Genomic DNA, 14,745 nt, shown 5'->3' with positions numbered 1-14,745 from the left:
GACAGTCTGTTTTTTCTGCTTGTTTCGATGTTACAAATATCAGGTCTTCTCTACTTTGTTTTTGCTGGTAGGACTATAACCTCATAAGACAAGAGAATGAAGTGAGCTATTGACGGGGGAAAGAGATTTTCAGTAAAACTAAACCCAAAGTTTTTAGTTAAGGCTCAAACATTAAGGACTTCTCTGCACTAGAAGATTGTACTGCTTTAACTACACTGCAGTGTACTGTGCTCGGGGATGGGATGGGAGAGGAGAGGAAGGGTAAGGCAGAACCGTCTGCTGCAGGAGTGAGGGACTTAAGTGGCCACTGTAGCCAACAAGTTTTCCCCTCCTTTCTCAACTTTTTGAGCCCTACAGGTGCAAACTCTCTGGGTAGGAGTTGTCTTTGTCTCCATTTAGGGGCCTCCCAGCAGGCAGACATGTAAAGAAGGGTCTCCTTTACCTGTCTCTAGAGCAATTAACCTCCTCATTCCTTGCCATGAAGTACTTGTGGTGAGAGAAATTGCCAGTCTCTACCCTGCCCACCCTTAGCCTCCATTAATGCAGTAGGATTTTGAGGGCTGCCCTGCCTACCCTAGCCCACTAGCTTTAAAGAGACATTATGCTGCTCCTGCTGCCCCACAGTAGTAGCCACTGAACTGCTTCATGCAGTCCACCCTCTGCTGGTGTCACCATCTATTAAGAAGGGAGTGGCTTCTGAGTGTCATATCATGGTATTAAACTTAGTCTTCCTTTGTGGCCACAGACCAACGCTGTCCCTGTATAACAGTTATATAGTAATCAAATGTACATTTTAAAACATTTATAATATAGCCACATACCATCACAGCCACCACTCCTGCAGAAGAAGACAGGGAAACACTTGCAAATTTGAGTTTGTGTTTAAATCCTTTTTAGTGCAAACACTGTGGAGGAAAGCTCTGGCAAATATCCATACCGCAGTGTCTCTTCAGCTGAGGGCTGAGAACCCTCCACCTCCATTTTTCTAGGGCTCCAGCAAAAACAGAAGACTGGATATTCCTGATATTAGTAAGGCTAAAAAAATCTGTTAAACATTACTAGGAAAAAAAAGGGGGAGGGCTCTCTTTAGACAATATATTTTAAAGTTCACTAGTGCAATTTTTTCTTCTTTGCAGGTCACTTTTAATCTTTAGACTGACAATTTAATCCTGTGCCATTTGATATAGCACTCATAGTAGCCCTTCAGTCTAGATCTTTGGCTTCCTGCTGGTAATTGGTGCTTTCAGTTGACATGTTTCAGGTACTCATCTGCTGCCAGATTAACATCTCTAACTAAACTACCCTTTCTTTAAAAAAACAAACAAACAAAAAACCCCAAACCTACTGTTTACACCCTCAAGGAACAGTCAGACTTTTGAGTCTTGGTAGATGTCAACAAAATGTTTTGACTCTTACTCTCCTGAGCATATAAAGATTTTACGTTACAACTTCCTTGTTCTTAAAAAATCAAACAGCCAACACTGACAAGTTAAAACACTAATTTAGCTTCCAGATTTGAGTCCAATAGAAAACAAAGAATATAAACCTGGTCCTATTGGGAAAGAGCGTTCGCTAAAGAACAGAAAGGTGAAGGATGCCCAGCAGGGAGAGCCCGAGGGACAGGAGAAGCCCAGTCCCACCGCTGTCAGGAGTCCAGACCCTGTTTCGACAAAAGAAACCAAAGCCGCAAATGAACTGAGTACTGAAATAGGAACAATGATCTCTGTCTCTGCTCCAGAGTTTGGAACAAATACAAAGGTAAGACAAAAAGTGGCACATTTCTTGAACATTACTGAACAATGTGTGTAAAAGAGATAACATTTAATTAACTGTAACCCATTACATTGGTCATTTAATGTCTGAATTCAGCTATGACATTTAGTTGCCTGCTGATGAAATCATTCAGATATTACATAGAAGAACTTACAAAGCACTGGAGTTGAAAAGTTAGACCATTTGCCTGTAGTTGTTCTCAGGAAGGAATATTTAAAATGGAGCACTGCTGTGGATCATGTGCCCTGTATGTGACTGGGGTTGAAGTGTTCTAAACTGTTACACCGCCTCACCAGTGATTTACAAGTGCTCACTAAGCTATAGAAAAGAAGTCTGTGCCCTGAGCCCTAGGTTCTGATCTGTGGGGAATAGCACTAAAGAGGTTGGAGTAGGCAGAAGCTTACACTCAGTGCCTGATTTGAAGTTTATCCAAGTTGCACAAGAGCGATGTGGTCAACCATCATCAGAGAGCTGTAGCAAAATGTTGGAGGGGTACTCAATTTGCAAGTTTGAGTACCACAGCAAAGGAAACAGCATGCATCAAGCTTCAAGATAAGCTTTAGGATGGAAACATTTTCAAAAGCACGTGAAGAATTTAGATGTCCAAATCCTACTGAGTTTCAATGAGACTTCAGTGCTTTTGAAAATTTTACCTAATTCCCTCTGTGGAATGTGGTGAAGATGCTTAAGTGTCACTGTACATTCTCTCCAGATTGCTCTCTGATTTTATGTAGACCTTTTGTAATAACACTTAACAGGAAGACCTCTACTTTGCTTGCTTTCAGCCCTGATCCTTAGCTATGCTGTACTGACAGCACAAAATGAGGGGGGGGGGGGAATAACCGAGGCTTCCCAGTGATCCTCAGCTGCTGTGATAGCTCCTCTGGGGTCTGTTGAATCCAGTATAACTTTAAAGCGGTCTACAAATTACTTGAATTTACACCAAAGGACTAGCCCAGCACACAGCCAGTGCAAGACTGAGCACAAAGATTGAGAACATGACTGCAAAAATTGAGCTCCTTACCCATCAACTGGAGGTGGGGAAGTGGATATTTTAAATAGGAACTAGTGGTTGTTTCATAGCAGGTGGACACCAGCACTGGCAAGACAATTTAATGACTCGGGACTTCCAGTTTGTAATATTCTGTCCCAATTGCCTGCAGATAGTCAGTCTTGAGCAGGAAGTATTGCTGTATTGCTAGCATTGACATTATACTTGATATGTTGAGGAATCTGAGATACTAGTGACTCCAAGAATGTTGTTTAAATAGTTCTAAGTTAGCCGAAACAACTTAAAAAAAGCTGAGAGCATATCTGTGATCCTTCAAGCTGAGTTGCCACATGCTCCCCAGTGAACTGGAAGCAATCTGCAGAGCAGTTATTGGAGGCTGCACATCGTTGGAAAGGTTCACCCTTGAGAGACATGAGGGATGGTACATAACCTCTGCCATGGAGAAGAGGTTGTCTCTGAAATCTCAGTTCTAGCCTAATACATTTTGAATGGTATTTTTCCTGTTGCCAGCAGTGGAAAGTTTTTGTTTTAAGGTGTGTTGGCGAGTTTGAGTAAATTGTCAGTGCTGCAGTTTTTAATCTTGTCTATATCTGTGAATTGGCTTCCCTGGACCAGCAGACTTAAATGGCTTGAGCCCACCAAAAACTGGTAAGATGAGAAGTGTAACTTCCGAGGGCCTGAAGTGGTGGTATTGGTGACTGGCAGGGGAGACCATGACTGCATCTTACTTGTATATCCTGGCTTGGGCCTAGTTCCTTTATTGTCAGAACCCAATGGGTTTTTTGTAATCTCTTCTTCTAGGACCAGAGCATCCCATTGAGGCCTATCAGGGTAAGGAGAACATAATCATCTTTGCCTGACTCTTCCCTGGAAGCAATCAGAATGGGAAAGGTGCCTCAGCTGACTATCCAAAAGCAAGTCCCTGGATGGATAGCACTAGCAGCTAGGGTGACCAGACGTCCTGATTTTATCGGGACTGTCCCGATATTTCCTTGTTTGTCCCGCGTCCTGACCGATGTGCGGCCGGGACACTGGACAAAGAAGGAAATGCTCCGGAGCCTGGAAGTGCTCATGCCCCCTCCTCCCCCCATTGGCTCCCTCCCCGAATCCCCGCCTCTTCCCCAGGCTCACCATTCCACCTCCCTCCACAAGCGCTGGAGGGAGGCCCGGGAGACACAGGGGAAGCGCGGGGCCAGGGTGAGTGAGAGTCCGGCCTGGCCCCGAGCAGGCAGGACTCAGGTGGTAGGGAGAGTAGGGGGGCGGCCCGCGGGGCCAGGCGGCGGCTGTTCTCTCCCCCCCCCCCCCCCCCCCGGGCAGCGGGACTTGGGAGCAGCCGCTGCTGCAGCTCCCACTGCCGCGGGGGGCGGAAGCGGCCGATGGCCAAGCGCTGCAGCTCTGGCACCTGGGTCCGAACCCCCCCAGCCCGGGTCTGCTGCGGGGACCTAGCAGCGCGCATGCTGCGCCCAGCCCCCCTGGCCAGTCGCGTCTGGGCTGCTGCTGCCTAGCTGGTGCTATCCCACGGCGGCCCCGGGGCGGAGGCATCGGCAGCCCAGGCCCGTTGGTTCCCCTGCGGGACACAAGCGGGACGGGGGGGCTGGGGCCTGCTGCCCCCACTCCGGGGCCCCCGCGGGATAGCACCAGCTGGGCAGCAGCCTAGACGCAACTGGCTAGGGCTGGGCGCAGCGTGCGCGCTGCTGGGTCCCCGCAGCAGGCCCGGGTTCGGGCCTGGGCGCCAGAGCTGCAGCCGCCGAGCTTGGCCATCGGCTGCTTCCGAGTCCCGCTGCCCAGGGGGGGAGAACAGCCGCCGCCTGGCCCCACGGGCCGCCCCCTACTCTCCCTACCGCCTGACTGAGTCCTGCCTGCTCGGGGCCAAGCCAGACTCTCACTCACCCTGGCCCCGCGCTTCCCCTGCGTCTCCTGGGCCTCCCTCCAGCGCTTGTGGAGGCAGTGTTCCCCCCCTTTTCCCCCGTCTCCCCCCCCCCCCCCCCCCCCCCCCGTGTCCCGATATTTGACTTGGGTGATCTGGTCACCCTACTAGCAGCATACATTGATATCCTTTTGTCCTCTCCCTAATCCCAAGAAGTTACAGGCAACCCACAAAGGGAGAAATTGGCTTTTGTAATATTTTGGCTCCTTTATTAAGTACAAAGAAGGCCTGAAAGGGTTGGTTTGTTTTAAGTTTGTTTTTTTTAAACGCAAGGTGAAGCTATCAGGAGTATCAAGTCTGGTGTCTGCAGGAAAGCTTAAAGAACCAGAGTGCTGAAATGTGAGCTATCCCAGCCCTTAGCTGAAATGTTCTCTCAGATCTTTTCTCCCAGCTGTTTGAGTTAAATAGGTGTTAACAAAACAATGTTTTCAACAGTTTACCTAAATATTCCTTGCCCTCTCAGTTGTTCAAATTTCACTCATTATTGAGATATCATAATAGTCCTCCATGAAAAACAGGTAGACAAATCTTAAATTTCGCGTATAAAACCAAGCAGAAAAGCTATATTTAGAAGAAAATCTTTCAAGCTTTTTTAAAACATTACCCAAAGCAAAACACAAATCTCTGCAGACCACCTTTGAGGTAGTGGCGCCATCAATTTCAAATCTAGTTTTTAAAGTAGTTTTAGGTCTCATGCCTGTCCCTAAGTTCCTCTGCCAGCTTTTGTTTTCCAGCCACATTTTTGTGTCTTTAAAATGTTTTTCTCCTCTTATTCCTTGGGGAGGACCCAGCCAAAGTGAAACTGACTGTACAAGGAAAAAAGATGATGGCTATACAGTTCTCTCAAATGCACAAAGTAAAACCAAATTAAAAATAGGGGGAAATTACACCCCTTGCTGTCTGCTAAATCTAAATAAATAAACCACACTGTCCTCTCCCCCTCTTCCAGAAATCACTAAAATGATATGTATACCACATCTTGCAATTCATAAGTACAGTCGACAAGATCGGTCTTACCAGTTTTAAAAGTAATGGAATCCATCTGGTACTGACTTGTAGTTAATGGAAGTTGGCTCTTTAAAAGAAGTTAAAATGTCCCAATGGGATGAGCATTTAACAACCTCCTTGGCTTGGACACTCACCTCATGCCAGAAACAAATCAAACTTCTTTTCAGATAGTACCTAATTTAGCTTTAAACCAGCCTTTTCCTTCACAGCAAGTTCTCTTCTCAGTGCCAGCTCCTCTCTCTCTGTCTCTCGGCTTCTAGATTAGTCTCAGCTTTGTACAGCATTCTCCTTCTTTTTGGCAATTTAGGATAGCTGGGAAAGTTGGCCCTTCTGGTTGCCCATACAAGTTAAAAGAAGGCTTACACATATACTTCTCATTCTTCTTCGAGTGATTGTTCACGTCCATTACACATTAGGTGTGCGCGCGCCGCGTGCACGGACGTCGGAAACTTTTTCCCTTAGCGGCTCCCGTCGGGCCGGCGGGGCCCCCACCTTCCCGCCAGAGCGGCGCCCCACTCCAGGGTATATATATCCCTGCCGACCCGACCCCTCCAGTTCCTTCTTACCGTCCCTGGCGGCGTTGGAACAACTCTGTCTCTCGTCTGAGAGTGTCCCTTAGCACATTCGAGTTATCTAGCAGTTAATCAGTTAGTTGTGTAGTGTTTAACCAGTAGTTAACGGCTCATTAGAGTACTTAAAGTTCCTGCTGGGGTTGTTTGTTCAGCACCGGCACCGGCCCCAGGCAGTGGGGTATGCCACACGCCCAGGATTTTAAGGCCTGTGCCACGTGCCGCAGGCCTATGCCATTGAGCGACCCCCACACTTCGTGTCTTCGTTGCCTGGGGGAGGCTCACCAGAAGGAGCGCTGCAAAATCTGCAAGGCCTTTAAGCCCAGAACTAAAAAAGAGAGGGACTTTCGCCTGAAGCAGCTGCTCATGGAGATGGTGTTACAGCCCTCCACTTCGACGGCACCGTCTGCCTCTGTGCAGAGCGCCCCGGCTTCGGTGCGGGAACCGGCGCCGGCGGGTCACCCGAAGACCGCGGCACCGACCCAGCGGGGAAGTGCATGACGCCGATCGTCTTCGCCGGCAAAAGTGAAGGGCCAACCTAAGGCCCGAGGTCGCTCCCCGCACAAGAAGGCGGCACCGGTAAAGACCTCGAGTGCCCATAAGGCCGACACGGCCTCATCACGGACCCCGGTAGTGGCTCCGGCGCCGAAGGGCCCGTCGAGCCCCGGGATGAGCGCGTCGAGCGAGGATGCAGGGCTGGAGGAACTGGTGGAACAGCCCTCCACTCCGGACACGTTTGAGGCAGCTAAGGACCTCATTGCCTTGTCCGTCGAGGCCCCGGCACGCGCTGAAGGCGCCCCGCCTATGCTGCCGCGCAGAGGCAAGCAGGCGATGGTGCACCCACCACGGTCGCCGTCTCGGCACCGTTCCAGGGACCGGTCCCAGTCGAGCTCCGCCTCGGTGGACTCCCGGTTTCCCTCGGCACAAGAAGCACCGCAGCAGTCGGGCTTCAACAAACGGCCGGCACCGACTCAGCAACCGAGCACGAGTCGGCACCGCGAAGCATCGGCGGCTCGTTACCCGAGGCCGACCAGCCGTAGCCGTTCCCGGTCCCGCGATCACCGGTACCGTTCCAGGTCGACGAGGCGCCATTCCAGGTCCTGGTCGCGGAGGCGCTACTCCCCAAGACCGGACCGGCACCGTCCCACGGCCCCACCGTGGCCTTCCAGGTCACCGTCCGTGGTCTCGGGGACTGACTCAGACCGATACGGCGGGTATGCCCGTAGGTCACAAGCCAGCAGGGACTACGGTCAGTCACAATGGGGCCAGCCGAGCCAATGACCATTCTGGACACCCTGGGCCTACCACCAACAAGAGCCCCCATCGGGAGCCTCGAGATCCGGGCCATCCCGGTACCGATCCCGCTCCCCGCGGCACCGTCCGCCATCGTATAGGGAGGCAACGGTCTCTAGACCACCGGAGCGGGTAGGAGTGGACTCGGCACCGAGTACGGTACCGTCCCAATCCCACGCGGCAGGTCAGGCCGCAGAGGAGCAATTGGCTGAGGCCGGATTGCAGGACAATGAGGATGGGCAGAAGGCCCCGACCTCTTCCTCCTCGCCAGATGAGGCGGTAGCGGGCACACTGGTGTCCGGCCCTCCCCCGATTGACCATCGGGCACACCAAGACCTGCTCTGCCGGGTAGCCCTCAATCTGGGCTTGCAAGCGGAGGAGACCATAGAGCAGGACGACCCCATGGTCGATATCCTGAGCCCAGAGGGCCCCTCCGGAGTCGCTCTCCCGATTATACGGACAGTACAGTCCAACTATAAGACGGTGTGGCAAACACCGGCCTCCAGTGCGCCAACTGCAAAGGGAGTGGAGAGGAAATACTTCGCCCCATCTAGAGGGTTTGACTTCCTCTTTCTACATCCGTCCCCCTGTTCGCTGGTGGTCTCGGCGGTCAACGAAAGGGAGCGACATGGCCAGCAAGCTCCTGCCCCCAAGGGCAAGGAAGCTAAGAGATTGGACCTATTCGGGAGGAAAGTCTGTCCATCGGGGGGCCTGTAACTGAGGATCGCCAATCAGCAGGCGATTCTAAACAGGCACAATTTTAACTCTTGGGCATCAGTCGCCAAGTTCAAGGACTCCCTCCCACCTGACGCGCATCCGGAGTTCACGGCCCTGGTGGACGAGGGAATGGCAGTGGCCAAGACCTCTTTACAGGCCGCACTGGACTCAGCCGACGCTGCGGCTAGAACAATCGCGTCGGGAGTAGTGATGAGGCGTTCGGCGTGGTTACAGGCTTCAGGTCTCCCGCCGGAGGTGCAGACCACGCTGCAGGACCTCCCGTTTGAAGGTTCGGGCTTGTTTTCCGACCAGACGGATGCCAGGCTACATAGCCTTAAGGACTCACGAGCGACCCTTAAGTCGTTGGGTATGCACACGCAGGTAACGCAGCGTAAGCCCTTCAAACTCCAGCAGCCGCAAAGGCATTACCACCCTCGGCCCCGACACGAGCCTTACCGCCATCGAGGCAGGGATAACAGGCGGAGACGTAACAATACGCCTAACCAGGGCCAGAATCACGGCCAGGGCAAGCCGCAGCCGAGAAATAAACCAGGCTTTTGAAGCTACGCCCGAGGACAGCGTACCACTTCATATACCGGATCCTCCTTTGGGTTTCAAGGACCGTCTGTCCCAATTCTACCGGGGCTGGTCGCGCATAACATCGGACCGCTGGGTCCTGCGCACAGTGAAGGCGGGCTATACCCTCCAGTTTTCCTCGCCCCCACCCTGCCATCCCCCTTCCCCGTCCCTCTTCAGGGACCCTTCTCACGAGCAACTCCTCATACAGGAGGTACAGACCCTTCTCGCTGCAGGAGCAGTAGAAGAGGTCCCTCTGGACCTAAGGGGAAAAGGATTCTATTCCAGATACTTCCTGATCCCCAAGGCGAAAGGGGGCCTCCGTCCTAACTTGGACCTGCGCGATCTAAACAGGTTTCTGATCAAAGCGCGCTTCCGTATGGTCTCCCTTGGAACTATTATCCCATCCCTGGATCCGGGGGATTGGTATGCTGCCCTCGATATGAAAGATGCCTATTTTCACATCGCAATCAATCCGGCCCACAGGCGTTTTCTGCGCTTCGTCGTCGGCCAGCGCCATTTCCAATTTACTGTCCTGCCCTTCGGCCTGGCGTCAGCTCCACGGGTGTTTACGAAGTGCATGTCCGTGGTAGCAGCCTTCCTTCGAAAAAGAAGGATGCGTGTGTTCCCGTACCTGGACGATTGGCTACTCGCGGGCAGGTCGGAGGCCGAGGTCCGATCTCACGTGACGCTGGCCTTGCAGACGTTCGACAAGCTCGGCCTCCGGGTCAACGTGCCGAAATCCACGTTAGTCCCCACACAGAGGCTGGACTTCATAGGTGCTACCCTGGACTCTGTAACCGCGCGAGCGAGTTTACCAGAGGCACGGTTCATGTCAATTCACGGGGCCGTAAGCTCGGTCCAAAAATTTCCCACGACAACGGCAAGGTGTTGCATGCAGCTTCTGGGGCATATGGCAGCTTGCACGCACGTGGTCAGACATGCCCGGCTGAGACTCCGGCCTTTACAGTTGTGGTTCGCCCACACGCATCACCCCAACAGAGACCCATTGGATCAAGTAGTCACGATCCCGAACCAGGTGCTCAGCTCGCTACGCTGGTGGCTCGATCGCCAGCAGGTATGCGAAGGGATCCCCTTTGCTGCCCCACAACCCACTCTGACGTTAGTGACAGATGCATCAGACATGGGCTGGGGGGCGCACCTGGGGGAACTGCGGACCCAAGGGCTGTGGTCTGGAGAGGACAAGCTGCTTCACATCAATCTGAAGGAGCTAAGAGCGGTTCGCCTCGCCTGCCAGACCTTCCACGCCTTCCTAAAAGGTCACAGCGTGGCAGTCCTGACGGACAACACTACCGCCATGTTCTATATAAACAAGCAGGGCGGGTCCCGGTCTTCTCCCCTCTGTCACGAGGCACTCCAATTATGGAACTTCTGTATAGCCCATGCGATACACCTCATCGCGACGTATCTTCCGGGTATTCAGAACGGCTTAGCAGACCGCCTCAGCCGATCTTATCGAATGCACGAATGGACACTGAGAGGAGACGTCCTGCATTCGATCTTCCGGAGGTGGGGGTTTCCCCGGGTGGATCTATTCGCCACCAGGGACAACAGCCAATGCCCTCAGTTCTGCTCGTTCCAGAACCTCAGCCTGGGATCATTAGCGGATGCTTTCATGATCCCATGGGGAGGGAGCCTAAAATATGCCTTCCCTCCATTTCCACTTATACACAAGGTTCTTCTCAAGACCCGCAGGGACAGGGCAACGATCATACTTATTGCCCCGGCCTGGCCTCGCCAGCATTGGTTCACGTCCCTGCTGGAACTGTCCGTAGCCGATCCAATCACCCTTCCCCTCCATCGCGACCTAGTCACGCAAGACAAAGGTCGCCTGCTCCACCCGAACCTGTCTTCGCTTCATCTCACGGCATGGTATCTCTCTGGCTGAACGATGCAGAACACAGGTGCTCTCACCAGGTTCAGCAAATCCTCCTTAATAGTAGGAAGCCCTCTACAAGGGCAACATACCTGGCGAAGTGGAAAAGGTTCTCCCACTGGTGTGAGCCTCAACGCATACAGCCTTTACAGGCCTCGGTTCCGTCCATCTTGGACTATTTACTGCACCTCAAGAATCAAGGGCTTGCGCCCGCCTCAATTAGAGTTCACTTAGCCGCTATTTCGGCTTTCCATCCGGGAGAGTTGGGAGTGTCGGTATTCTCCAACCCCACAGTGGCCCGATTCCTCAAGGGGCTGGAAAGGGTGTTTCCCTACTCACGCCCGCCGGTTCTGACGTGGTCTCTGAACCTAGTCCTAAATAGACTCATGAGTCCTCCCTTTGAGCCCCTGGACACTTGCTCCCTCACGCACCTCTCGTGGAAGGTGGCGTTTCTCGTGGCCATCATGTCGGCCAGAAGGGTATCGGAATTGAGGGCCCTCTCGTCGGAACCACCCTATACGGTGTTCCATAAAGATAAGGTGCAACTTAGGCTGCACCCCAAATTCCTCCCAAAGGTGGTGTCACAGTTTCACATGGGGCAAGACATTTGCCTACCGGTGTTTTTTCCAAAACCCCATACGGATCCTCACCACCGCAGCCTACATACCCTGGATGTCCGAAGGGTGTTGGCATTTTACCTGGAGCGGACCAGGTCGTTCCGCAGAACACCCCAGCTGTTCATTGCGATTGCGGAACGTATGAAAGGCTTGCCTATCTCGACACAGCGCTTGTCGGCATGGATTGTGCATTGTATACGCACTTGTTATGAGCTCGCCAATGTTCCGGCCCCGGAGATCCGGGCCCATTCGACTAGAGCCCAAGCGTCCTCAATGGCCTACTTGGCGCAGGTCCCGATCCAGGAGATCTGTAAGGCAGCCACCTGGTCGTCCATACACACGTTCACAGCCCATTACGCGATCCATCATCAGACCAGAGAGGACGCGATGGTCGGCCGGGCTGTGTTACAGTCAGTTGTACCTTGACTCCTACCCACCTCCAATGGTAAGCTTGGGAATCACCTAATGTGTAATGGACGTGAACAATCACTCGAAGAAGAAAGAACGGTTACTTACCTTCTGTAACTGTTGTTCTTCGAGATGTGTTGTTCACGTCCATTACACTTCCCACCCTCCTTCCCCTCTGTCGGAGTCTCCGGCAAGAAGGAACCGGAGGGGTCGGGTCGGCAGGGATATATATACCCTGGAGCGGGGCGCCGCTCTGGCGGGAAGGTGGGGGCCCCGCCGGGAGCCGCTAAGGGAAAAAGTTTCCGACGTCCGTGCACGCGGCGCGCGCACACCTAATGTGTAATGGACGTGAACAACACATCTCGAAGAACAACAGTTACAGAAGGTAAGTAACCGTTCTTTTTTTCTTGTGATATTGCTTTGGAATTTTATTTAGATAAATGGAAATTATTTTATTGTTTTTTTCAGTATAACATTAATAAAGATAAATAACATCCTTGATCTACAGAAGGCGAAGACAATCATGTAGAGCGAAGAGGAAGTACTTTTTTAGTCTAAAAAAAAAAAAAAAAAGACAACCTTTAAACTTTGCTTTTAGTGTTGTAGTCGTGTTGGTCCCAGAATATTAGAGACACAAAGTGGGTGAGGTAATATATTTTATTGGACCAACTCCTGTTGGTGAAAGACACAAGCTTTTGAGCTACAGCTTCTTTGGATCTGGAGATGGTACTCTGTGTCGTCATAGCTAAGGCTAAGATTTTGTCATGGTTATTTTTAGTAAAAGTCATGGGCAATAAACAAAAATTCATAGAACCCATGACCTGTCTGTTACTCTTGCTGCGGCTCCATGGTTTCCCCCGCCACCGTAGTAGCTGGGAGCTGTGGGGTTCCCCCTCTGCTCTCGGCAGCTGGAAGCTGCAGGGTGACGATATATCCCAAAGAGAAAATGGGACACCCCCAGCCGCTCGCCCAAGGCATTCTTTCCCCCCTCCCCCTGCGAGGCTGTCGCCCATTGCTGGAACCCTGAGGAGGACCCCCTCAGGAGTCTTGTCACCTGTCGCTGGAACCTTGCAGGGGGCTGCTTGTCGCTGCTATCGCCTGTCACTGGAACCCTGCCAGGGTCCCACTGGCTGTCAGCTCAAGAGTCCCACAACCCCTGGGTTGAAGCAGAGAACGTCGGGGAGGTCTCTGGAAGGGTTCTGTGACTTCTTCTGTGACATAAACGTAGCCTTAATCATAACTAAATAAAAGGTGGAACAGATTTAGTGTAAATAGTTAACACATTGTAAGAGACCATTTAAGGTGAAGTGGCCAGTTAACACCTCTGCAGGACAAAAATGGAGTTAGTGGGTTAGGGCTTGGCTGCACTACAAAATTAAGTTGACTTAAGTCCAGGTACAGCCATCTGCAGTAATTAAAGCGGTGTTTCACATCCACATTATGGGCATGGCTACGCTTGCAGATGTGAGTTAAACCAGCCCTCGGAGAGCACAGTAGGAAAAGCGCTGCGGTGTGTCTACACTGTCAGATTCAAGCGTACTGGCATGCCCACATTAGCAGCTCTTGCAATGCGATAGAGAGCAGTGCATTCTGGTAGCTATCCCAGCATGCAAGTGGCTGCAACGTGCTTTTCAAATGGGAGGGGGGAGTGGAGTGTGACAGGGAGTGTGTGGGGGGAGTGGGTTTTTGGGGAGCAGAGAGCATGTCAGCATGCTGTCTTGTAAGTTCAGACAGCAGCAGACCCCCCTCGCCTCTCTCACACACACACTCACAGCAACAACATTCCACACTAATGGTTGCTTTGTCCAAAAGCAGATAAGCATGTCGACTGTCAGAAACGGAGCTTTGCAAGGGTATATCCGCAAGAGTGGCCATTTGACTTAAGGGGATTATGGGAAGTTTCCAGAGGCCAATCAAAGCGCAGTAATGCAACAGCTCATTCACACTGATGCTGGGACATTTCAGCTGAGGCACAGAAAGCATTATGCTTCTCATGGAGGTGGATTACCAGGAGCACTCCAGCTGCAGAGTCCAGACGCTCTAAGTGCCTTGCCAGTGTGGACAGGTCGTGAGTTAGGGCGCCTGGGACTGCTTTAATGCGCTCTAACTTGCAAGTGTAGCCAAGACCTGTGCTGCTTCTGTCTTTTGTGCATTTCCTCACCTGGAGTGCTTCCACTGACTGAAGTGGGGCATTGTGGGGCACTGACAGCTGGAGCCCCACCATCCTGGGGCTGACAGCCCTGCACAGGGCTCACAGCTGGAGCCCCTTTGACCCGAGGCTGACAACCCAAACTGTCAGTCCAGAGCAGGGCTCACAGCTGGAGTGTAGTCTGCAAGTGCCCAACTGGAGCCAGGATTCTGGGAGCTGCCAGGGTCTCCACACTGCAGCAGCAGCCCTGGGAGCCACATCTGCAACCAGGATTCTTGGCACTACTAGGCTCCCATCTCAAGGACAGGGAGCCTACCAGCGGTGAAATTGACATTCATTGACAATAACAGCTGCTGTTGTTTCATATTCAGGCTCCAGCTGTCACTCTATCTCTGTCCTCTTCCTCAAAGTTAGCCTGCATAATACCTTCAAAAGACAACCCCGGAAGCTTAAATTCATAACTTTGCTAGACATTCAAAATCATGGTTTTAATAAAGACACTGGATTTATGCTTCATTACAGCATTCTAGCCCCATAACCTCCACTTTTTGTCCTGACTGCTGAGGTGTTACCTGGCCACTTCACCTTAAATTGCCTTTTACAATAGGTTAGCTACTTATGCTAAACCATCTGTTCCACTTTGTATTTATCTATAACACTGAGTACCTTTCACAGACCTGAAGAGCTCTGTGTAGCTTGAAAGCTTGTCTTTTTCACCAACACAAATTGGTCTAATAAAATATTTTACCTCACCCACCTTGCGTTTCTAGCTACCTTTAATTTTTAGTTAATAAAAAAA

At 51.8% G+C, this 14,745-nt stretch overlaps 1 protein-coding gene across 16 annotated transcripts in view; it reads left to right on the top strand.

Annotated features, from left to right (window-relative positions):
* PRRC2C (proline rich coiled-coil 2C) overlaps positions 1–14,745 on the top strand; it is a 125,597-nt gene that overhangs the window by 63,637 nt on the left and 47,215 nt on the right. For 9 of the 16 annotated variants that reach the window (XM_054038391.1, XM_054038395.1, XM_054038387.1 and 6 more), the window contains 2 exons: positions 1,507–1,758; positions 3,587–3,616. In XM_054038391.1, coding sequence (XP_053894366.1) covers positions 1,507–1,758; positions 3,587–3,616 — 282 coding nt within the window. The remainder of the gene's footprint in view (positions 1–1,506; positions 1,759–3,586; positions 3,617–14,745) is intronic. The other 7 variants (XM_054038397.1, XM_054038393.1, XM_054038396.1 and 4 more) reach the window with 1 other exon arrangement.

Source organism: Malaclemys terrapin, chromosome 8 (genome assembly GCF_027887155.1).
Source record: "Malaclemys terrapin pileata isolate rMalTer1 chromosome 8, rMalTer1.hap1, whole genome shotgun sequence".
NCBI classification, from domain to species: Eukaryota; Metazoa; Chordata; order Testudines; family Emydidae; genus Malaclemys; species Malaclemys terrapin.
This window is presented reverse-complemented; position numbering and strand designations above follow the sequence as displayed.